The sequence below is a fragment of the Rutidosis leptorrhynchoides genome, chromosome 9 (assembly GCF_046630445.1).
Source record: "Rutidosis leptorrhynchoides isolate AG116_Rl617_1_P2 chromosome 9, CSIRO_AGI_Rlap_v1, whole genome shotgun sequence".
Taxonomy (NCBI): Eukaryota; Viridiplantae; Streptophyta; class Magnoliopsida; order Asterales; family Asteraceae; genus Rutidosis; species Rutidosis leptorrhynchoides.
The window spans coordinates 348,774,098-348,800,971 of NC_092341.1; the positions used below are offsets into that span (position 1 = coordinate 348,774,098).

The 26,874-nt window shown below is 32.4% G+C and overlaps 1 protein-coding gene across 1 annotated transcript; it reads left to right on the forward strand.

The window, feature by feature from the left end:
• The first annotated feature begins 20,596 nt into the window (after positions 1 to 20,596).
• LOC139866216 (eukaryotic translation initiation factor 2A) lies at positions 20,597 to 25,785 on the forward strand. The gene is made up of 14 exons (XM_071854367.1): positions 20,597 to 20,732; positions 20,912 to 20,973; positions 21,139 to 21,493; positions 21,573 to 21,759; positions 22,032 to 22,266; positions 22,443 to 22,511; positions 23,285 to 23,386; positions 23,475 to 23,515; positions 23,646 to 23,779; positions 24,211 to 24,274; positions 24,346 to 24,439; positions 24,533 to 24,648; positions 25,240 to 25,265; positions 25,401 to 25,785. Exons 2-14 carry the CDS (start codon positions 20,934 to 20,936, stop codon positions 25,501 to 25,503), a joined length of 1,566 nt encoding a protein of 521 aa, XP_071710468.1. The 5' UTR covers positions 20,597 to 20,732; positions 20,912 to 20,933; the 3' UTR covers positions 25,504 to 25,785.
• Positions 25,786 to 26,874: the final 1,089 nt, after the last annotated feature.

Here is a 26,874-nt window from a genome sequence, read left to right on the forward strand (position 1 = left end):
CTTCGCACCATGTTCTCCAAAGCCGTCACGCGAGCGCGAAGTTCGTTAACTTCTGCTAGTACACCGGGATGATTGGCGATTGGAGCGAGCGAATGAACAAGATTTGTAATATGGGATAGTATATAATCGTGGCGAGATACTCTAGAAATAAGAGAGAAAATGGTGTTTCGAATAGGTTCGCCGGTAAGTGCTTCAGGTTCATCGCCAAGAGGGCAATTTGGTGGATGGAATGGATCACCTTCTTCTTGTCTCCAGTGATTTAGTATATTATGAACCCATCCCCAATTTATCCAGAATAGATGATGGGAAATTGGTTGATCCATTCCGGTGACGCTGCTTTCGGAGCCCGAATGGAAATTCATATCGGCATAACTGTCGGAATCTGAAGAATTCGAACTAGTTGCGGAATCCATCTTGTATAATGGGGAAAATGAATTTTTGGTATGGAATAGATTATAGGAGTTAGATTTGGTACTCTTCAATACATAATTTACATATGTATATATAATACCAAAATCCCGTAAATTACGGAGAATCTTTGAAAAGATATCAGTCAAAGTTCGCAATAACAGATATGCTAAGATAAGAATTTGTCTATACACTATCAATGCAGTAAATGCAGTAAAACGTGTCTAGACTTATGAATGATAAGCAGGTAATTTCCTAAGGATGATAAGCAGATGATTTTTGACTAGAAATGATAAGCAAAACTTTTGACATGTAGACACGGTCGAAGTCCAGACTCATTAATACATCCTAATAACTACTAGTTAGACACACTAATGCAAGACCTGGTTCGCTACGACCACCGCTCTGATACCAACTGAAAGGACCCGTCCTAATCCACCTGGACGAAGTCATCAACATTTGGTCCCATTGCGATGATCGGCTCCAAGTAATGTCCTTATATTGAGCAAATGCACAGCGGAAGACTTAATTCGTACCTGAGAATAAACATGCTTTAAAGTGTCAACCAAAAGGTTGGTGAGTTCATAGGTTTATCATAACAATCATTTCAATATGTTAATAGACCACAAGATTTCATAATCATAAACATAATACACTCGCAAGTGTATGTAAAGCATTCTAAGTGGTTGAGCACTTGGTAACCATAATTAACATTTAATCAACGTCGCATATTCCCTTTATTATGAAATCTCACTACACCGTACCAAGTGTAGTCACCAAAACGAAGTACTGTGCAACCGTTGAATACTGGTCGTCCAGTCCGGTTGGGGTTGTCAGGCCCGATAGATCTATCAACAGGATTCGCGTTTACAATACCCATGTAAATAGTAGTTACCAAGCTACAGGGAAATATGCCAGTGGTACAACTCAACGTAGAATATATTTTTAAGTACTTGTGTATATTTTGTAAACATTTATAAAAGCAGTGCATGTATTCTCAGCCCAAAAATATATATTGCAAAAGCAATTAAAAAGGGAGCAAATGAAACTCACTTTTGCCTTGAAGGTATTTAATTCGACTTGGTCTCCGATAGATATCACGAACCTAACCATATATATAATATATCAACATATTTTCTTTTTAAGTAATCGTTACATATATATATACTTTTAATACTTTTAATATTTTCTTAGTCCGTAGTTAGCAGTCCGATGTTAGTGGTCCACAATTAGTTGCTTAAATAAAATAAATAAAGACCCCATCGTATTCGTATTGATCAGAATTAATCTCGACCCATGGTACCATGTTGTCAAATGACGTGTTGCGTACATAAAGTACCGTGTTGTCAAATGACGTGTTGCGTACAATCATGAGGTCTTATGATTAATCCTCTCGTGTTGTTTACGGGTGGTCCTGAAATATATAAAATCAAATCATAAGTAATTATATATAAAATATCATATTAATTAGAAAAGATATGATTAATTTACTTTTTCTTCAAATATTTTCGTAGCTAAACTAGCTTCGGATACCCAATCTTGTTTTAGTCGTAGTTTCTTCATTACAACTCCGTTTTTGTTGGTTCAACTTGCCACTTCCTTGGATCGAGTCAAATTTTAAGAATATGAACTGAAAATACCTTAGTTTGTATTCGAAATCATAGGTTATAGGTCAAACTTTGGTGAAACTTATGAAAGTGATCATTTTCCATCATAAAATAACATTTAATGATCATTTTTCTAAAAATACTTACACTTTGAGTTAAACCATGAAATTTTTATGTGTTAACATATTCAAAAGAAATATCATTTTTCCAGAACATGAACTTCCAATTCAAAGTTCAAGATGGTTTTTAATTATCCAACCCAAAACAGCCCCCGGTTGCACTCTGACGACGTAGATTCAGTTTTTAAGATGTTCTTTGTAAAACCAAGTTATATTTTGTTAGGTTAGCATATCATTATGATATATTACAGGTCTTGAAGTGTTTTAAAAGTCAAGTTAGAAGGATCTATTTAGTTTGCGAACAAGTTTGAAATCATTCAAACCATGTTCTTGTTGTTAAAATTTTATACCACAAAATAAGATAGCTCTATGAATATGAATTGAATAGGATTATGAACAAGGTTACTACCTCAAGTTACTTGGACAAAGTTACTGCAAAAGATAAGAAATAATCTTGGAATCAAAGAGTGGTGGAGTTAGATCAAAAGGTTGGAAGTAAACTTCTTCAAATGGGTGGTTATTTTGATATGTTCTTGAAAGAGTTTTCTTATGGTGTTTAAGGCTTGTAATTGAAGCTAAATGATGGGGAAAATGCTTGGAGATGATCAATTATGAAGTTAGGAGTATTTTGAGAGATAAATGAGGGTGTAGATATGAGAAAATGGAGTGAAAAAATGGTGTTCATTTATAAAAACGTTTTTAGTTTATAAAGAAAGAAAAGGATTCCTAATTTTGTTTTCTTACTAATAATTCATACTACTTGACAAATCCTAGTTACCTCATATCTAGGGCAGTAATAATGTTGATTAGGATGTTGATTAGATGTGTATATACCAATATTAAATACGTATAGATGCTGGGTATGATACGGGTACATATACCCTAGATATACGTATAGAAATCTTGAGGAAACGGAACGAGAATTCAAATATAGCTATCTTTTGTGAATATACTTATATTGTTTTATGTATTTAAGTCCTTAAAAAGTGATTAAATACATTATATATACGATACATGTATAAGCATTATAGATTATAAGTATATATATCAAAGAATGTTACGTATAGTTATCGTTTTGAAAACTTAAGTTAGTAGTTTCAAAATATACTTATAACTCATTATCATTAGTACACAATGAGATGTTAAACCATCCTTAAATCATGTTAAATATATATAAATACATATATATACACAAACATATAATTATCGTATGTTATATAGTTCGTGATATCATCGGTCATATTGGATGGTCAAACGTTGTGTAAAACTCTTTTCAAAAACACAAGTATCAACAATTTGGATTGCTTATCATGTTGGTATGGTTTAATTTATGTAAATATTAATCTCATAAGTATAATTTGGTCAGAAAATTCTGGGTCATTACAGAGCCCTAGTGAAATGGATTGTTATCATTTGTAAAAATTAAAATGTAACTTAAGTATTTTTAACATTGAGCCTAATTAAAAGAACCATAATTATGTACCTAGATATTTAACCCTTGTCACTTAATTTATTAGATTCAAATAATGAAAGTTATTTTTATTTATATAAATTAAGCTTCAACATTAAAAGTGATCTAGACGAACTTATGAATAAGTTATTAACACTAATTTAGAAATAAAGTTCGGTGGTTTGGGTAATATCATTAGGTATATAATAGTGAAATTGTAAAAAGGGAAACCGTTATGATTTGGGTTTTGGCGAAAGTCAAAACTAGATTGGGTCTCAATTTAAATATTTGAGAAATAGTAAACTACCTAAATAAGGTCAAATGAAAATGAGATTTAATTTAGCTAGTTAAACCTTTATTTATTCGAAAGAAAAAATATTAAGTTTATACTAAAACCTTTTAATAGAGCTTAACTTTAAAACAATCCATGGATCTAGAGGTAAAATATTTCAGTAAACACTCCCAATTATATATTGCAAATTATTATTATTATTATTTTTCCGTATTATTATTCAAAAAAATTAAAATATAAATCAATCTCCTTCAGTCTTAATACGTACTGTTTTGTCACATCGAATACAACATACGCGGAACGCGTATACATACACGCGGAACGCGTAAGTGGAGATACAGTCCTGTATGATTTTAGTTTAAATTTTAAGTTTTAATTAAATCTTTTAATATTACTTTAAATTCGTTTAATCCATAATTATTATAATATTAATATCTCATTTGATTCACTATTACACTTAATGAATTAATCTTGTAATGTTGTAATTTTTATTAATAAGTAGTTTAATTAATTTAAGATTAAGTTATATTTTATTATTATTTTGCTAAATATAAATTCCTAATTCAAAACCCCCACTTTTTAGTATAATTAATTGTTGTTAGATTCTTGAATACGCTTCTCCCTGTGGAACGAACTTGACTTGCCAGTATCTATTGCTGCCTGATCGGGACCAGTTGCCCGTAGTGTGATAATATTTATTAGTTAGTTTAGTTGTAAAATTTAAAGGTCGGTTTTATCACATCAACTTTTTGGCGCCGCTGCCGGGGAGAAATTGTTTGTTCAGGAATTTAATTACTTTTAGTTATTTGATCCTTTCGTCGGGATTTATTTTCCTACGAAAGTTTTGTTTTATTTTTCTCTTTGTTCTTTTTAAATTTCAACTAGGTTCCAGTCATACTGTAATATGGATGATTTTGAGAATATGACCATGGAAAATCTTTTTAATGCCCAACAATTTAATCAATACTCTCAAAAAAGTTTTGATGATAATTGGTGCGATTCATCTATGTTTAATAGGGTTGAAACTACATATATTTGTGAAAATTGTGGAGGTTACCATTTGACTTGGGAATGTGATTATCATATTTCCATGGATCAAATGGAGAGTTATGAACCCATGAACTATATATGGAATGAATATCAAGAGAATAACTCGAATTCGGATTTTTATTATCCAAACCAACCTTATTACGATTCCCCACAAAATTATCAACAATACCAATTTTCTAACCAAACGCCACAAAATTTTCAACAAACTCAAAATGAAGAAAATTACTCGTATGATTTTCAAAATATTATGATAAGTTTTATTGAAAGTCAAACCGAAACTAGGGAATTACTAAATCAACAATGTCAACAAAATCAAACATCTATTCAAAATCTAGAAAGAGAAATGGAGTGTTTGTTTACTATTCTTTCGAAAAGACAATCGGATGATTCATCGGTTGAGTCTTCATATTGTTATCCTAACCCTATTTTACAGGCTCCAAATGAATAAATAGTTAAACAGGAGGCCAAGGTGCAAATTGAAATTGTAAAAATAAATTCACAGGAACCTCTTGAATTAAAAGAATATGAAACCTCTATGAAATATATAAATAGGATAAGTCAAAATGAATATGTAGTGAATGGAAAGAATAATGATGAGGATTCTAATTCCGAGGTCGAACTGGTAGAACCTGTTATTCATACACCTGAGAACTTTTCAGTTTATAATACTTCACTCGGGTATAATTGTGATAATGAGGAGGTCGAGTTGATGAAATCATCAGGGATCATTGAGGATGAGGAGTTTAATATATTAAAACCACTTGAGGAGTCACCTTCTCATGTTGAATTCGTATATCCTCAAGAGGTTAACACTTGGAATACCTTGAAAGATGATCCATTTGGGCAGGATCCACCTAGGAGAATAAAATTTTTATTGCAAGCCACACTTAGAGAAGACTTGTGCGTTGACTCTCGGGTTGAGTCATCTTTTTTCGGTCAACTGAAAAAGGATTTATCTGATATATTATATACCACCTGAGATGTAAATGAATGGCTCACTCTTCTAATTCGTGGAACTTTTTCCACTGATTTTATATGTCGTTCGATAAATATAGAGAAATTTGACCCCGCTAGGCAATAAAGTGTGGGGTCGAGTCGAGAAAATGACTTGTTGGAAAAAATTATGTTTTGTGTGCCTTGTATTCATTATGTGATTTATAATATTAAAAGTAAAAAAAAAATTAGAGTGCATTTAATTCTTATTAAATTTGTGTGATTTTTAAAAATCTAAAAAATAATATTTATTTTTTTTATACATTAAATTTTAAAAAATGAATTTTAAAAATTATGAACGGATAAATATTAGGCATAATAGCCGAAATTTTCGTTAAAGAAACATAAATTTTATAAATGATATTTTAAAATTCTAATTACTTACAGTTATATAAAAATAATAATAATAATAATTTTTTTTATGGTGTGTTTTTAATTTATTATGTTTTTGTTTAAAAAAGACACAAAAATTTTAAGTGTGGGGTAAAATTTTTGATACTATTGAAGTACAATCCCATCTTGTGTGTGATTAACATGTTTGTTGACAGGTACTTATGATGATGATGCATTCAACATAACGAAACACCAGATTTATATTGTGATAAAGGGATTGGATATGTTGATACGATAAAAAAGTTTACAATCTCCAATTTTTAACTAAGGAAGTTCTAACAACCTTTACACTTTTTGTCCTCTCAAATTTATATATTTTATCTGATTTTATGTAATGAGGGCATTACATAATCTTAAGTGTGGGGTGAGAATATATAAATTCTCGAGAACTTATAACTTGGTGTTTTTACAAAAATTTTGAAAATTTTTAAACAAATATATCTAGTCAATTTTTAAGGTAATTACTAGCAATTAAAGATTACGTGTCAAAAACCGAAATTATTGTCTCCATACATTAAAAATACATAAGTTTATTTGATTAAAACATATATAAAAAAAAATCAAGTATAACAAAATTTATAAACTCATATGTTTAGAACCATTTATCACGTGTTTCTATGAAGTTTATTGCAGATATCATTGCTTTGGAATGTATAAACCTGAATATCCCATTAATGCGAGTAATAAAGGATGAATCAAGTCCATCCCTTAAGGAAGTAAAGTCTTCCAAAATGACACACTTGCTAACCTATGTTAGAAGATGTAGTCCAGAACAGCTGTAGGTTGACGAAAAATCTTGAAAATTCATCTCTATCATCGGCTGAAAATCCACCTCACCTCAGCATCAAACAGGGTTTTTGGTGGTCAGACTTATCCTAACCATGAGATGGATCTGTCTCGTACAATGGGGGGGCACATTGCAAATTAGCTTTTAAGACTAATGAATCTAATCCCCAGATGGATGATTTTCGTAAAGATCAACCGCATCTATGTTTGACCGCGGTCAACATACATATGCCATAACAAATTGAGGTCTGCAAACTCATAGTTCACTGATGATATTTGGACACGATATAATTTTATTCTAAAACTTATGCTATTTTGTGAACTATATTGTGTAAAACCATTTTAAGGACATTCGGTTTCAAGTTCCATGATACTTCAATCATGGGGGCGGATAGCTTGCTAATCGCCGACTGAGACTACGGTTTTCAGTTACCCTCAACCGGAATTTGAGGTTAAAACCGGAAAACGTGTCTAGTGTAAAAACTAGCATGACATTTTAAAAAAATCATAAAATGTTTTCACAAGGTCCAATTTTCCCTAAGGATCCAAATTTTTAATTATTTGTGAGATTTTAATCACGAATTTCAGCTTTGTTTCTGTTGCCAGAATTTCATTTCGTGTGGTGTGTGTGTGTGTGATCCAATAAATATCGTGTGGTGTTTTCAATTCACTTCATAAAGCGTGTGTTTTCGTTTCGTGTGACGTGTGTGTGTGATGAATGATTGATATGGAAAAATATGTAATATTTCGAGTCTATTAAAAAGATGTTATTGCTTGAGGACAAGCAATGTTCAAGTGTGGGGTAATTTGATATTGCTTAATTTATGCATATACTTCGTCGCAATATCAATCCAAAATGTTATGATTTTTATGTTTATTCGAGTAGTTTTCGATTTGTAATTGGTTGAAATATCCAAAGCGTCGAATGAAATGTTATTATGGATTTTCAATGATATAAAGATCAAAATGAAGATAAAATAAAGATTTCTAATGAGCAACAAAAGAGTGCAACATCGCGCCTCAAGACTACAAGTTAAAATGATCGAAATCACGAAATCTGCGCGCCTGCACGAAAAAAATCATAACTAAATCATACTGACTTGAAAAAAGACGAATCAGGTGTCCAGACGTCCGTAACTCAAAAATCTACAACTTTTATGAAGATACCTTACGCAGAACGCGTACTTATCTACGCAAAACACATACTTTTTTGGCCAGATCAAGATTCAAAGCAACGTGGGACGGTTCTTTTGATATATTATAATGTTTCTTTTGCATTCTTTTATGCACAAGAATCCCAGCAAGCCTAACTACTACTTGTAATCTCTACATGATATAATAGAGAGATATATGATACTATGAGTAGAAGAGGACAGTAGAGTAGAGTAGGATAATTAAAATTTTAAGATACATACTGTCCATTTTCCAACTCATTATTTTCAATTACTCCGTATAATTTTATTTCAGTTCCAATTAATTTTAAGATTCAATAATTAGGATAGTTTCAATATTAAGGGTGTATTGTTCGTGATTAAGGGTGTTATTGTGCGAGTGCAAGGGTGCTTTCATTTCCATTTTCTACCATTTGTAATCATTAAATTGAAGACCTTTTGTAAGTTTGTTACTTTCATTTTTATTATTATCATTGTTACTTATTATTATGTTTATGTTTATGTATTATTATTTTTACTCCCGTATCATTATCATGATTAGTTAGTAAATTCCCATAGTGTTTGCTTAGATGTAGAGCCCTAGTGAAATGGATTGTTATCATTTGTAAAAAATAAAATGTAACTTAAGTATTTTTAACATTGAGCCTAATTAAAAGAACCATAATTATGTACCTAGATATTTAACCCTTGTCACTTAATTTATTAGATTCAAATAACGAAAATTATTTTTATTTATATAAATTAAGCTTCAGCATTAAAAGTGATCTAGACGAACTTATGAATAAGTTATTAACACTAATTTAGAAATAAAGTTCGGTGGTTGGGTAATATCATTAGGTATATAATAGTGAAATTGTAAAAAGGGAAACCGTTATGATTTGGGTTTTGGCGAAAGTCAAAACTAGATTGGGTCTCAATTTAAATATTTGAAAAATAGTAAACTACCTAAATAAGGTCAAATGAAAATGAGATTTAATTTAGCTAGTTAAACCTTTATTTATTCAAAAGAAAAAATATTAAGTTTATACTAAAACCTTTTAATAGAGCTTAACTTTAAAACAATCCATGGATCTAGAGGTGAAATATTTAAGTAAACACTCCCAATTATATATTGCAAATTATTATTATTATTTTTCCGTATTATTATTCAGAAAAATTAAAATATAAATCAATCTCCTTCAGTCTTAATACGTACTGTTTTGTCACATCGAATACAACATACGCGGAACGCGTATACATACACGCGGAATGCGTAAGTGTAGATACAGTCCTGTATGATTTTAGTTTAAATTTTAAGTTTTAATTAAATCTTTTAATATTACTTTAAATTCGTTTAATCCATAATTATTATAATATTAATATCTCATTTGATTCACTATTACACTTAATGAATTAATCTTGTAATGTTGTAATTTTTATTAATAAGTAGTTTAATTAATTTAAGATTAAGTTATATTTTATTATTATTTTGCTAAATATAAATTCCTAATTCAAAACCCCCACTTTTTAGTATAATTAATTGTTGTTAGATTCTTGAATACGCTCCTCCCTGTGGAACGAACTTGACTTGCCAGTATCTATTGCTACACGATCGGGACCAGTTGCCCGTAGTGTGATAATATTTATTAGTTAGTTTAGTTGTAAAATTTAAAGGTCGGTTTTATTACATCAACCATACTATGAACTAGACCCATAATTTTTTATTGCCTATGCTGTATTTCATGTTCACCATATAATAGAACACCCAATAATTTATGAAGAATAGTTGCATCCTAATTTAAGAATTGATAGAATTTGGAGAGATTACCCGACGTACCAAAGTAACAAATATAAGCTTTGGACCAAAAATGTAGAAGTTCCAAGGGTAATAGATTGGGAGCCTTTAGAAAGGGTCCACCTAGCTAACCCAGTTAGGCAGCATCTAATCCAAAGGTATGACAGCTCTTCTTTTACTGATTGGGAACGTTTATTTACCACTCGTAGGCCTGTATATAAAGAGTGGTGTGTTGAGCTAATAAGTACTATAACTTTTAATAAGGATGTAGATAGGTTAGATGATAAGAGTTTTCTTAGATTTTTGTTTGGCCGTAGGATGTACAGGATGTCCATGCTGGACATGGCCAGGGCTTTACAGATTTACACTCCCGCTGAATTACTATCACCTGATTGTACAAATTTGATTTATCATGGTGAGCGGGTAGATAGAAATTTTGACGCTAACGCCATCTGGAGGCGTATGTGAAATTTTAATGTGTTTACGCGGGGAGGAAGACACTCCTATTTAGATATTAATAAAGCCGAGCTTCGTATAATACATAGATTCTTAGCAAACTCGATTACACAAAGAGGTAACAACAAGGAGAAAATGACCTTACACGATTTATTTTACCTTAAGTGCATTCGAAACACTAGAAGCTTTGTTAATATCCCCTACTGTGTTGGTTTTTATCTGTCCAAAATGGTGGAAGGTATACAGGAAGGGGGAATAATAGGAGGAGGTATTTTTGTTACTCTCATTGGAGAGTATTTAGGTGTAGATATGGATCAAGGGGGTCCGATGATGGTATGTAGGGAACAGGACAAGACTTTAGGTGTGCAAGTCTATCAAGGTGCAAAGGTATTGACAATGAGACGCAATCAGGCAATACCATATCAGGGCCGCCACCCACAGGTAGAGAGGGGTTCAGATGAGGAAATGGAGGAAGCAGATGACATTAGGGATGTCATTAGGGATAGTGCTACTGACGTTTTCCAGCGTATAGATGAGGTAGAAATGACTAATGAGGATAGGCATCGTCGGTATGTGAAGTGGCAAGCCGTGAATGAGTATGAGACTTTCAGGCGACGCCAACACGATAGCTGGCAAGTTCATCGGCACCAAATCATGAGCCAGCTATCATATCAGGTACCAAATAACTACATCCCGACTCGGCCTGCTTACTATCCACTGCATCAGCCCGACATGCGACCACTCTATGACCTGTACGACCCCAATCAAGCATACCAGAACACCTATCACCAACCATGGAACCCGAACAACGATATGAACTGGAACCCCTATCCAAATCAATAGTGTTCCATTGGTGATGTCTTCTCTTTTATTATTTTTATCTATTTATGCTAAACATTTAACATTTTGATACTTTAATGTAATGTATAATATTTTTATTATTTTGTACTAATATTTCATTTTTGTAATTAGAAAGTGGGATATTAAGTCCCATTTCAAATTACCATGCATGTTTATATTTGTATTGTATGTATTTTATCTCATGTACACAACAGGGTAAAACAGCGCAATTTCAAAGACTGACATTAAGTTCAGCAAAAGCTATTAATTTTGACGACAAAACGAAAAACAAGTATGATGTAACAACAGACGGAATGAACAAATAATGTGCACCATTTATCATTCAACATAAACAACAATATGTTTGGAAACTTTGGTAAAATTTAATCATTTTTCTACGCTAATCTCCATCAATAATTTAAATTGTTACCGATTTCTTGCAAATGAGGGCATTGCAAGATCTTAAGTGTGGGAAGGGGTTAAATTCTTTCGGGTTTTAAAATTTTAATTTAAACACTTGGTTACCATTAAAAATACTAGTAACGCAGTAGTTGTATTAGAATCTAGTGCTCTCTGATAATAAAGAACAGCCCTAGTCTTATATACTGACTACCCAATTCTAGTAAAATTTTTAAATTTTTTTCAAATAAATGAATTCAAACTCGTGTTAATACATATTTATGAACGATAAAACTAGGTGTTAATACCGAAATTATTGTTACCTCGGAAAGGACATAAATTGAGAAACAACCCAAAACGCTTGAATTCATTTAAAATGGAATAGAGGAGAATAAAAAGGCAAAGAAAGGAAAATAAAAGCCAAGTGTGAGAAAAATTTACCAAGTTATATAGAACATATATCACATATTTTTGTACAAATAATTGAAAATACTTTTGTTATGGACGATATTAATCAGTTTTACCCAGTTTATTGTAATATAAATGGAATTTAAAAGGATGTAAAGTCTTTCGAGAAAAAGACACGCGCTTCTTGATTTAGGTCGGGAAGTTGTCGTCCAGACCAGTTGTAGAGTCTACAAAAAACCTTGAAAAGTTTTCTCGAAAATCAGCTGAAAATCCACGGACCTCAGCATCAAACAGGGTCGCCAAGTGGTCAGACTTATCCTAACCATGAGAGGATCTGTCTCGTACAATGGGGGGCACCGTGCAAATTAGCTTATAAGACTAATGAATCAGATCCCCAGAAAGGATAATCTCCATAAAAGATCAAAAATCAGCTTTTAAGCCTGATATTACTCAATCCTTGGGATTGACCTTAAAGATTGAGAATTACAAACTCATGGAATTCAATGATATCTAAACTCGAGCTTGAACGAGAAAATATTTTGATCAAATTACAAACCGATTTGTTTTCTGAAAACCTATTTTCAATGCGTTCATTACCATTGAACGTAAAATCCTAAGAATTCACCGGAATTCATTAGGTCACCTGAACCAAATCGGGTGTCAACCGTAAGAACGGTGGTTGCATAGCATGGTCGAAGACAGGACCTTGTGCCAGACCGAAAAACTATAGGGTGATTTTTACTATTGCTCCTACAAAGGATAGTAATTGCATCCGACACGATATAGACCATAATCAAAAGCATGTCACGGGACATTGCCTTAACAGTTGCTTGTTCAACGCTTTCCTTTACAACCGGACGGTAGTTTACCGAAAGGTAATATACGGAGCAAGTAAACTGGACGTGTTGCTTTCCCAATATAAGGTTAGCTAGTGGGTGACACAAAACCATAAGTTTTGAGCTAAAATTTTTAAATCTGAAACCCACAAAACCCACAAAAACAATTTGCAAATACCGGTGAAGGGTTATTCCGGAAAACTAATCTAGAGTAAAAGCTAGATTGAAATTTCAAAAGATCAAATGTTTTCATAAATATCCAATTTCCCTAAAGGATCTAAATTTTTATAGTCATGTGAGACTGTAAACCACATCGTTACTACCATTGTTCATACCGCCGTATTAAAATCACTGATGTATAAAGTGTGAAGAATAAAGAAGTGATTCTAGTAAAGCTATATTCAAGTTCTATATTGCTTGAGGATAAGCAATGCTCAAGTGTGGGAATATTTGATAATGATAAAAACGAACATATATTTCATAGCATTATCCTTCAAGAAAGACGAGCTTTTGGTTGCAATTGTTCTATTTACAAGTGATATTCATTTAAATAATAAAAGGTGAAGACAAAAGACAGATTCAATGAATTGAAGACGCAAATGACCAAAACGCTAAAAAGTACAAAGTACAATCCAAGAGGTTCAATTTATTGATGAGAAACGTCTAAAAGTTACAAGAGTACGAGCCGAAAAACGCAAAGTACAAGATATTAAATTGTACGCAAGGACGTTCAAAAATTCGGAACCGGGACATGAACCAACTATCAACGCGCGACGCAACGGAGCTAAAATTACAAGTCAACTATGCACAAGAATATAATATAATATATATAAAATTATATTATATAAATACGAGCAGCCCAAGTTTTAATCACTTTGTGACCAAGAGAAGGTCACATGGCCTGGAAGAACAAAAACCATGCGGTCGCATGGTTTACTGTAGCAGGCCACATTCTATAAAATGCACGAGTTCTGGCCTAAATAAAACACATCTTTTTCAATCTCTTACTCTCTAAATATATTTGTATTTATATTTTAATTATAATTTTAATATTAAAGTTTAATAATAATAAGGTTATGTTAGCGAATGTTGTAAGTTTGTAAGTCGAAATTCTGTCCGTGTAACACTACGCGATTAATACTCATTGTAAGTTATGTTCAACCCTTTTAAATTAATGTGTCGTAGCTAAGTTATTATTATGCTTATTTAAATCGAAGTAATCGTGATGTTGAGCTAAATATTAAAGACGGGGTAATTGGGCTTTGTACCATAATTGGGGTTAGGACAAAAGACCGACACTTGTGGAAATTGGAGTATGGACTATTAATGGGCTTTATATTTGTTTAACTGAATGATAGTTCGTTAATTTAATATAGAGATTTACAATTTGACGTATCTATAAATAACCATATACACTCGATCAGACACGATGGGCGAGATATTTATAAATACTAATAATCGTTCATTTAACCGGACACGGGAATGGATTAATAGTCAATGGACTCATTAAAACAGGGGTGGATTACATACAAGGACACTTGGTGTAATTGATAATAAAGTATTAAAACCTTGGATTGCACACAGTCGATAACCTGGTGTAATCATTAACAATGTATTAAAATCTTATTATAGTTTAAGTCCCCAATTAGTTGGAATATTTGACTTCGGGTATAAGGATAATTTGACGAGGACACTCGCACTTTATATTTATGACTGATGGACTGTTATGGACAAAAACCGTATGGACATATTGAATAATCCAGGACAAAGGACAATTAACCCATGGTAATAAATTAAAATCAACACGTCAAACATCATGATTACGGAAGTTTAAATAAGCATAATTCCTTTATTTTATATCTCATCGCACCTTTAATTATCGTACTTTTAAATTATCGTAATTTTATTTACTGTCATTTTATTTATTGCACTTTTAATTATCGCGCTTTTAGTTATCGCATTTTTATTTATCGTCATTTACTTTACGCTTTAAATTAAGTTGTATTTATATTTAATATTTTACATTAGGTTTTAATTGCGACTTAAGATATAAAATCGACAAACCGGTCATTAAACGGTAAAAACCCCCATTTTATAATAATAATAATAAAATATTACTTATATATATATATATACTTATATATATATATATATATATATACACAAATATAGTTTTAAAAAAAATATAGCGTTAAACTTGGCTAGCTCCCTGCGGAACGAACCGGACTTACTAAAAACTACACTACTGTACGATTAGGTACACTGCCTATAAGTATTGTAGCAATGTTTATGTATATCCACTCTATAAATAAATAAATAACTTTTGTAAAATTTTATCGTATTTAATAGTATTTCGTAATAAAAATATAACTATTTCGTATACACCTCGCATAACATCAGTAACCAGGGGCATTTTTGACTTTTCACCTTTTTTTAAAACTAAATTTCATTTTACCAATAAAGCCCCCCAAACTTTTTTGAAAAATTCAAATCGACCCCCCAAACAGGGGGGTAAAGTGTCAAATAACCATTTTCATAAAAAAATCTTAAATAAACTCCACCCAAATATTCAACGGGTCATATCTTCTCGCTCGCAACGGTTTAAATTTTTTCGACACTATCGTTAAACTCGAAATAATTTTAGGAACACAATGTCACTAGCTATACGCAAAACGGACGCTTTTTAAAAAACGCTAAATATTTGGGGTACTTTTCATACACGTTGATTTTGCCTTAAATTTTTAAAAGTCGACAATTCCATAGCGAAATGCGGAGATGCACATATATTGTTAATTTAAAATAATATTTAAATCTCTCACGGGTTATACCTTTTAGTTCGACTCGAGGTGCGGTTCAACGACATCATCGTTAGCCACAAAATAATTTTACCGAACGCAATAAAATACATTGAAAACCGAACCCCCGGCGCGAAGCGAGGGTTCGATAACTAGTTATTTACTACTGTAATTAACAATATTAATTCTAGTAATTTAGTGGCACCATTTCATTGGTCCACGGACCCTAATTTATTGTTGAAACCGAATTAGAACTGGGTCGACCCGACCTGCCCTGCCCGACCTGGTTCTGTAGCAATTTTTTTTTTTTTTGAGTTTTGGTTTCATTTATATTTTCTCATTTCGGGACGAAGTGCGGACCCAAAAACTAGTTGCTATTTGTGACGATCGCTCCAAATCCATATGGACGAACACGTCATTCATTGATTTCATTGCGAGGTATTTGACCTCTATGTGATACGTTTTGTAACATTGCATTCGTTTGAAAAGGTATTTCATAAATGAATATATAAATTCCAGGTTTTTTTTACATCTGATGATTCCTACGTATAGACAATCACCATTTAAATGGTTTACAATAATACATCTGTTGACAATACAGTCAAAATAAGATACATGGTAATGGTTTGATGAATGCAAGTTTCTTGTATATAGCATGTATGACTCCAAGCACATAACTTGTATCACGTATGAGAAAACAGCGGAAGACTTCTAGAAACCTCAGAATAAACATGCTTCAAGTGTCAACACAAAGGTTGGTGAGTTCATAGTTTTAATGTTGCGCATAATCTGTATATAAAGGTGAATCACAAAAGTTCAGTTGTTTTATTCAAAACGTTTATCATTATGTTTTAAATAAAAGGTGGATCACAAGATTTCAGTTGTTTCATCCGAAACGTTTATCAAAATATTCTACGAAATTGAGCACCCTGGTAACTAAACTTAACGTATATATAATTTATACCCTTTGTATAATCATCTTAATAATACACGCAAACCAACGTGTACGCTTCTCAAATAGCATACGTCCGTTAAAAGGCTAGTGCTCTAGCTCGGACGGGGATATCAAGCCCTATGGATCCATATACTACTACTCGCGCCCACCAGTTCTTATAACTGGCAGTTACTAGTTACCAAAGCTAAGGGATTTTCGGTTCAAACTCAGTGTAGAATTTAGTATGTACTTGTATCCATTGTGTTTAAAATAAAGTGCATGTATTCTCAGCCTAAAAATATAGATTGCAAAAGCAATTAAAAAGGGAGCAAATGAAACTCACGCATATAAATATTGTATATCGGTTAATAAAGCATTTGCATGTATTCTCAGCCCAAAAATGTAGAGAGTAAAAGGGATCTTATGAAACTCACGCATATAAATCTAGTATTTTCAGTATTTATAAACAGTCGCATGTATTCTCAGCCCAAAAATATATTGAGTAAAAGGGATCATATGAAACTCACAGTTTAATATTGATATACAATATTGCAGGAAAGCACGTAGACGCATCGGAGATGATAAACACGAGGTTTGATTCACAAAAATACCCCCGAACATTACCCATAATTTCCTTGGCAATAACCCATATTTTCCTTAGCTCTAGCTCGCTCGAAAACTCGTTTTGAAAATTACTTGGACAGCACTCCGTCGTAATATTTTTTGTACATTATTATTTTTGTATCGCAAAAATAATAACACTAATAATAATAAAAAAATAATAAGATTAATAATAATCTTATTAATAATAATAATAATAATAATAATAAATAATAAATAATATCGGAGTATATATATATTTGTGTATGTGTGTGATTTAAATCGAGCGAAAACACTGAAATTTATAGATGTGGCCTGAAATCTGGAGTCATGCGACTCGCATGGAAATGGCCTTCTGGCCATGCGACTCGCATGAGGACCAGGGACAGCTCACATTGTTTTGGCTCCTAGCTTGTCGACATAATATAAAATAAATATAAATATATAAATAATTAATATAATTATTTATATATTATATTTTATTCTTGTGCATAGTAGACTTGTAATTTTTGTTCCGATAAGTCGTACGTCATCACTCGACTTATGTCCCGGTTCCGGTTTCTCGAACGCATTTTCGTACGCTTAGAAAACTTGCATTTTACATTTCGTGACACGTACCTTTGTCAAAATATAGCCTTAAATTATCCCTTAATTATATCACTCAAAGTGTATCTTAAACTTTCGAGTGTTTTGGTCATTTACTTCTATAAATCATCGTCTCGCTATTTGTTAAAACACATTTTTATAATAGCAAAGTTACTGTAGCAAAGTTACTGTAGCAAAGTTACTGTAGCAAAGTCAAATTTTACTGTAGCAATTCACTGTAGCAAAGTCAATTTCACTGTAGCAAATAGTGATTTTCGAAAACACTGTAGCATTTTGAGTAATGTGGCAATTTGAAAACACTGTAACAAATTAGTGTTTAACTGGTTCATCTTAAACGCTTTAGTTAACTTAACTAAATATCAATTGAATCAATAAACGAATGTTACTATCGTTTATTATATATATGTATATATCTTTTTAATATACATAAATCAGTTTTTAAATACACATTGGAAGTTATTTATAAATAAATTTTAATAATAAATATTTCAACTTATCATATACATTCGAATAGATATTTAAACCAATAAGTTTAATGTACGGTATCAAACAATTAATACATTGTTACCTTTTCATGTTATAGTATATATGTATCTATTTACATATAATTGTTCGCGAATCGTCGAAAATAACCGAAGGGTATTTAAATATATAAAAGTAATTCAAAAATTTTGAGATTCAGTTTTACAGACTTTGCTTATCGTGTCGGAAATGTTAATCATACAAAGATTAAGTTTAAATTTAGTCGAAATTTCTGGGTCATCACACTATTCATTTACAATATGACTTATCATTTTCTTGGATTTATCTGAAGTAGAATGACTTGACTAATCACTTTCAACGTTAGTTCATTTCGTACTATGCATATAATATTCGTTTAACGTTGTGAATATATAATACATCTAAACTATTTGTGGAAATTATAATTATCCACCATAATCGATCTTTTGATATATTCATTACAAACATATAAGTTCATTACAAGTAAACTACTTGTGCATATATTATAATTATTTACTAATTAACCATATTAATTCTCATAATTTAGTGGCACCATTTCATTGGTCCGCAGGCCCTAATTTACTGTTGAACCGAATTAGAACTGGGTCGACCCGACCCGCCTTGCCCAACCTGCTACTGTAGCATTTTTTTTTTTGGGTTTTGATTTCTTTTATATTTTCTCATTCCGCGACAAAGTGCGGACCCAAAAACTAGTTCAATTTAATGTACGAGTGCTACTCATTTACGACATGAGTTATCACTTTTTTGGATTTATCTGAAGTAAATTGACTTCACTGCTCACTTTCAACGTTAGTTCATTTTGTACTATGCATGTAAGATTTGGTTAACGTTGTGAAGGTGTAATACATCTAAACTACTTGTGGAAATTATAATCATCCACCATAATCGATCTTTTGATAAATTCATTACAAATAGATGAGTTCATTATAAGCAAACTATTTGTGCATTATGATAATTATTTACTAATTAACCATATTAATTCACGTAATTTAGTGGCACCATTTCATGGGTCCACATGCCCTAATTTACTTTTGAAAACGAATTAGAACCTGGTCGACTTGACCCGCCCTGCCCGACCAAGTACTGTAGCAACATTTTTTTTTGGGGTTTTGGTTTCATTTATATTTTCTCATTCCGCGACGAAGTACGGACCCAAAAACTAGTTCAATTTAATGTACGAGTGCTACTCATTTACAACATGACTTATCACTTTCTTGGATTTATCTAAAGTAGAATGACTTGACTACTCACTTTCAACGTTAGTTCATTTCGTACTACGCATATAAAATTCGTTTAACGTTGTAAATGTGTAATACATCTAAACTACTTGTGGAAATTATAGTTATCCACCATAATCGATTTTTTGATAAATCCATTACAAGCAGATAAGTTCATTGTAAGCAAACTAATTGTGCATGTAATATAATTATTTACTAATTAACCACGCAGACTTGTCTTAGTGGCCACTGAGTTGTCTAATGGCGGACCCAGGGAATTTTTTACCGGGGGCGTTTTTTTTTTTTTAAACATAGAGATTTTTTTGGGACAAAATACGGAGGTTTTGGAGGAAAATATAGAGTTTTTTGAGCAAAATTTGGAGGTTTATGGGCGAAATGCGAAGGTTTAGGTGCAAAATATGAAGCGTTTGGGGCAAAAAAAATCCATCGGGAGCAAAATCGAAAAAAATTTATATTCCGGTCATTGCATTTTCGACAAATGATCTTATGAAACTATGATCCAATTTTCCGTCAATCGTAACTCGTCTTATTTAATCTAAATGTAAAAATTATAATACATGGAATTCTATTCATTTGTAACGGAGAGAATTTGAATTTTATATGCTCCAATAGCTTGAGATTTAACGTTCGATTTAGATAGTGAGAAATCGACGTTGAAATCAACCGTCAATTTCAGCTTCGATTTATGAAAACTAAAAACCACAAGCTACATTCAGGGGCGGAATGTAGGCATGCCCGGGAGGGCCATCCGCCCTATATGGATTCAATTTTTTTTACATACACTTTGTTTCAAAATTTGAGGTTTTTTTGTTTCTTTGCTAATGTTACATGTTTCGACTCATCCGTGGTTGGGTTAAGTTCGGTCACCGGCTATTACCTCGTGCTCTTTGCTTGTACATTTTGTTGTTGATCATATATTTTTACATACAGGACCTTGTGGTTTTCTGATACTACATATCTATACCTTATATTTCTGCTCATCATTAACCTTAGCTTACGCAACCGAACCCTAAACCCTACCGCTGCTTCAAAACGCCTTCCTGGTCACTCTCCGGTAAAATTCTCACTTCATCATAATAATATAAAATCATTATTCATTCAATTTGAAATTTTTGATATTTTCAATCACTTCTGTTATCGTTCATGCTAAATTAGGGCTTATACTCTTGTCAATACTGAAATTTGCATCCAGAACATACTTTTGTTATCGTCTTAATATTTTTTATTTTTCAGGTTATTTTCACTAAGAACTGTAATGTCAGTTGCAGATTCATCACCACCATTAGAGATTTTAGGTAATTCATTACATTTACTATTATTTACATTTATCTATATTCATATTTTAGTCCAGTACTGTATTATAAATGTATAGTGAAAGCATTTTAAAATGCAAACAATTTTAGATTGCCTAACTGTATTAGTTACTGCTATATTGATGCTGGTGTTACGTTTGTACGCAGTTAGAGAGCCTGGTGGTTTTGCTATATGGAGCGGGCCGCCTTTTAGTAATAATCAGCCTAGTATTAAGCTTGATAAAGTTACTTGCACAAGTGCAAAATTTAGTGATGATGGATCGAAACTTATGGTGATAAAGTCAGAGTCTTGTATTAGCATTTATGATTGTAAAACTTATAAAGAGATAAGACCTTTTGAATCCCCAAACGTTCTTGCTGCTGCTTTGTCTCCATGTGGAACTTATCTGCAAACATTCCAGAAATCATCATCACCACAAGAAAAGAACGTCACGTTATGGAAGACAGAAATGGGAGAATCGGTGTATACTACGTTTCAGAAGAACATGAGTAAGGCAACATGGTAAGATTTTTGTGTTTCTTTTTAGTTTATTGAGTTGGAAACAGCTTTGTTTGTGGATTGTGATTGATTTGTGTTTCAGGCCGACGATTAGATTTAGTGATGATGAATCTGTTGCATCTCGTATGGCAACAAATGAACTTCAGTTTTTTGATGGTGCTGATTTTTCAAAAGGAATTGTGCGTAAAATTAGAATTCCTGGTATAGCTTCATTCGAGCTTTCTAAAAATCCAGGATCTCATGTGTCTGCATTTGTTCCTGAATCTAAGGTCTGTAACTTTCAGCTTTGTATTTATTTTGTTTACCATAAAGTAGAGGTTAAAAAATGGGCAGGTTGGATAGGTTCGGGTTGCTATGGGTCATTTGTATATCACGTTGAATTGGGTTGACCTGAAAATACTGTGTGTCCAGTTTTTATTATTTGATAACTAATGTTTCTTGTAAAAATGGGTCTAAATTGCCACCTTTATTGTTAGAGGTCAAATTCAATAGGATGAGTGATTTGTTGTTGATGTTTCACCTTGAATATGTTGGTTTGCAGGGAATGCCTGGTAGCGTTCAGATATATGCTTGTGGGCTTGATTCCTCGAGTGAGCCCATTACTCGTAGAAGCTTCTTCCGCTGTTCGTCGGTTCAGCAACTTTGGAACCATGGTTCAACGGGGCTTCTGGTTATGGTGCAGGCAGATGTTGATAAAACTAACCAGAGTTACTACGGTGAAACAAAGTTAAATTACTTGACATTAGATGGCTCTCACGATGGCCTTGTGTCCCTACGTAAGTTTTTCTTTTTTAAAAGCATAATATAATATTCCATATAGCTTACAATAATGTAAGCTAAAAGCCTAAAATGCTTTTAAATGTTCTACCGGCAGTATAATATCAGTAGCTGCATGAGTTATTAAGCAAATATAATAATATAGTAGGTTGATGAATAATTAATATATTAACAGGTAAAGAAGGGCCAGTACACGATGTTCAATGGTCGAGCTCCGGAAAAGAATTTGCAGTCGTTTATGGATGTATCCTTATCTTTTATTCTAGCACATTTGTTTACTGTTAACATCTACATGGATGTTGGGATTTACGTTTTGAAACTGGCTTTCTGATTGTTGTGATTTGATTTTGGCATAATCAATTCTCAATGTTCAGATAAACAGATTTCAATTAGATATAGATATTATTTAAAGGGTCAAATAAATCAAGTTTGATAATCAGTTTCGTACTAGCTGCAAGACAACTTTATCTGAGAGGAAACTAAAATTACTTATTTGCTTTTTATTTTGATTTATATTGGCTCTTTTTTTTCCTTCTCAAAACGCCACCTTTTCTTTCACATAAATATACTTTTTGGACATTCTTGTATTAATTCCAGAAAACAATTTCTTAAACACTCAACAAATGATCAATAATTACAACGTCAAACGACAGACAAACAATTAAGAAGTATCTTCAATGAACCACTTTATTACAGTGAATATCTTATCTTGCCTACGAGCATCACAAAATCACTTAACTTGCCTCAATTTTTTATTTTTTTTCTAAAACTTTAAATTGTATATTGTGTATCGTGTTGTACATGTTTCACCTATATATTGCTTATTTCCACCTAGTTTTTTTCAGCAGTAAAAATTATACTTGTATACAGTATTCAACTACCTCTTATCGTCACAGTTTTTTGTATCTTATTTATTCTTTTTCCTTTTATGGTTTAAGGTATTATATCTATATCTATTCCAGTACACGTGCTCATATTATCATATCTACAATATTCTGTTTACTTGACATAAAACAGTTATGCCTGCAATGGTTACAATCTTTGACAAAAAGTGTCATCCTCTGCTGGAGCTTGGAACAGGCCCTTACAACACCATTCGTTGGAACCCAAAGGGAAGATGTATCCTTTAAAATATACAGTTATATTAGTGACGATTCATAATTCATATGGCTTAAGAGTGTTTTAGCTTTAACCCTTTATTTTACAGTTATATTGGTGGCAGGTTATGGCAACTTACCAGGTGACATGGTATGTTTTCAGATGGTTATAGCTATCTTCTTCTCTTGGGATAATTCATGAATATTCAGAATAAATATTTAAAATGATTTACTTGTTTTGCTTTGTATTGCAACCAACTAAGTTATGATCTAACTTTCAGGCATTTTGGGACTATGTTGAGAAAAAACAACTTGGGACCACCAAGTCTGAATGGTCAGTGACCAGCGAATGGTCCCCTGACGGACGTTATTTCTTGACTGCCACAACTGCACCACGACTGCAAGTTGACAATGGGTATGATCCTGTTGACCTATATTTGCAACTTTAGATAACCATATGTGTTTTTGATAATTCAGGACAAAATAGTAACAAGCATGAATGCTTAACAAATTAGTGCGGGAAAGATTTCATGTCTGAAATTTATGATTTATCTAATAATGAATCTAATAACTACTTGATAACATGTAAACTTTTATTTTCTTAGTAATCATTATACCATAACATGTAATTCTTGGTAAAAATTTAATGTCAAATAAATTTGTCGGTATCTATAAGTATGCACCTACAGAATGACCGTTTGATTTTCCAGTGGCTACTTTATGCAATATATAAGCGGTAAACCAAAATTATGGCGCTTGTTGACGTTCTAAATTATTTATTAATCTTTTTAGAAGAGGTGGTAATACAAAACCAAGTCCATTTGCTAACATTAAAAATTATTATAGGATTAAAATCTTCCATTTCAATGGAAAATCATGCTTCAAGAAGAAGTTCGATAAGTTGTATCAGGTAAGTAGTATGTTTGGTGCTCTTATCCCAAATAGGTCTGCAATTTTCTATTTTTCTAACTTTGTTAACAGGTCGATTGGAAAGCAGAGTCACCTGATAAATTTGGTGATATCGAAGAACTTGTCAAGTCTGTTGGCTCATTAAATATGGAAGGCAAAACACAAGGTTCTGCATGCACAAATTTTCTTAAAATTCTCACACATTAATTCTGCTTGTTCTAGCTGTAAAACTGATTTTTTTTTTCTTTACATATAACAGGACAAGGGTCAAAATCTTCTCAGGCCCCTGTAAAAGCTATAAATCCTCCTGTCCAGAAGAAACCTTCTGCATATAAACCACCGCATGCAAAGGCCGCAGCTGCTAAAGAGGCCGAGGTATTGCACCAAAAAATTCATTTTATATAATCTGGAACTTAATTAATATCGTGAACCTGTAATTTATGAGTTATAGTCCATTAGTCTCTAGTATAGTGGCTGCAGATTACGGCTGAATTTTAAGAACAGGTCAATTGGGTTGAAAGTTGCCAAAAGTATTTTTTAGTGCATAAAAGTTTTGAAGACCTGTTATTACAGTTAAATTAAAATTTGGTTATCATGGTTCAAATATTCACTATTTAGAAAGTTACTGAGTTTTTGGGACAACCGAATGTTTCGGGGCAGCCCTATCTGACCTGGTTGAAACACTACAATTACCTAATTTCACCCATTATGTGTACCTATCATTATGAACGCCTCTACATTCGCGACAACATAATAGTGTGCTGACATATTATTCCGTCTTATTATACGTGACTAGTTTATAACCCGTGACAACAAAATAGTGTATTTAATCTTTTGACCAAAGATAACGTAATATAAGTTTTCGTTTTATTACAAGATAACATAACATAATAGTGTATAGACATATTTTTATTTTGACTTCTGTGATATTTCTGACATGGATGATGATGGTATTTCTTAATGCAGCTCTTTGGTGGAAGCATCCCTTCAGCGTAAGTACTTTCAGGATAATGTTCTTTTATCATAATAGTATAGTATAGAATATATAGTAGATAGACTCATAGTTACATTGTACATATAATATGTGGAAGCATGTCATTTACATTATTTTATTCTATATATTATAGCAACGAAATGAGCAAGAACGCATTGAAAAACAAGAAAAAGAGGGAAAAACAGAGGGAGAAGAAGGCTGCTGAAGCTGGTTGCGCTACTAATGGTGCAGATTAATAATGGGATCTAAGATCATGTAATGCACTAATATGATATGAGTAAGTCCTGTTTTATAAAGCCTTTATCGATCACAAAGATAAGTTGCTCCCTACAGATTTGTAACTTCAAGCTCTTCACTGTGAGTAATTTTGGTGAAGTTGAACACTCTAGGGCCAACTTTCGCCCTAAACTCAATACCTGTCGAGTCTTATACCAATACATTTGTGTAACTGCTTTTGTTAATTATTGTTCCAAAGACATAATTTGCAATATCATGAACATGACCATATTGTCCCCGTGATGGTAGCCTAGTAGTTGGGGAACATGCAACATAATTCAAAAGTTATACACGATTTTCCTCTCTCATGCTAGTCGTGGGATGGGGCGCGCACAATTGCGGATGTAATTCTTTAGCACTCATAGCACGAGCTATCAATGAAATACGCTATGTAGTGGTTTTTTTTTATTTTTTATTTTTTATTTTTTTTATTTTTTTTTAGGGTTTCAACTAGTTACACCATTGGATGGTGTAAATTTTTTGAGTGACACCATTGGATAGTATTTTTATATTAGCTTTTAATTAGTGACGCCCGTGACGAAAGTCCTATATTCGCCACTAGGCCCACAAGAAGGTAGATATTACCCCAACTCAAGCAGCTGAGACATTTATCTATCCCTCCGTATAGTAGAAGCATTTATCTCATGAACCTCAGTCTAACTGTAAACCAGATTTAAATTTCTGACACTTATGGAGCGGCTGCATCATTGGCTCATTGTGGGTAGTTTTCAACAACTTTATTCACTCTCCTATTTTTTTTTTTCTTTTTTTTTTTTCTTTTTTGGATTAGCGAGGAAATCCCCTTATGAACGAGTACATTGGCTCTCCCGTAGAGGATAAACCTTGGGTAATTAAGCCCCCGAGCGCGAGACCTGGTTCCGGATGAATTGCTCATTATGCGCACCCTCTAGTCACAGTCCTTTTCTGAACGATATGTTGAAAAGAAATGATCATTTCCTTAAAAGCACTTGAAAAGGAAATCATGTTTCACATATTTTTGTCTATGATCCAAATCTTATTTCAGTTTAAAAAAAACAACGGTATCGTTAATTGTACATCCATAAAGCAAATATTGTCTACTCGTTAAATACAGTAAAGCACATCAAAGTTTGCCACTTATGCCGTGTTTTTAACTATCAAATATGTTGTCGGTTAGTCGTCAATAACTCTTTGCGACTCTATTTAAACCTGACTTCTTCAACGCTTAACAGATACGGCAGTTCTTAATTAAGTTGGATTGAAGAAATATTACCATAGTTGCAAGGTGAAAGTTTTGTTTGTTTTTGGGTGGAGAAAAACCAAGGACGTCACGAATATTTGACTGTGAATTG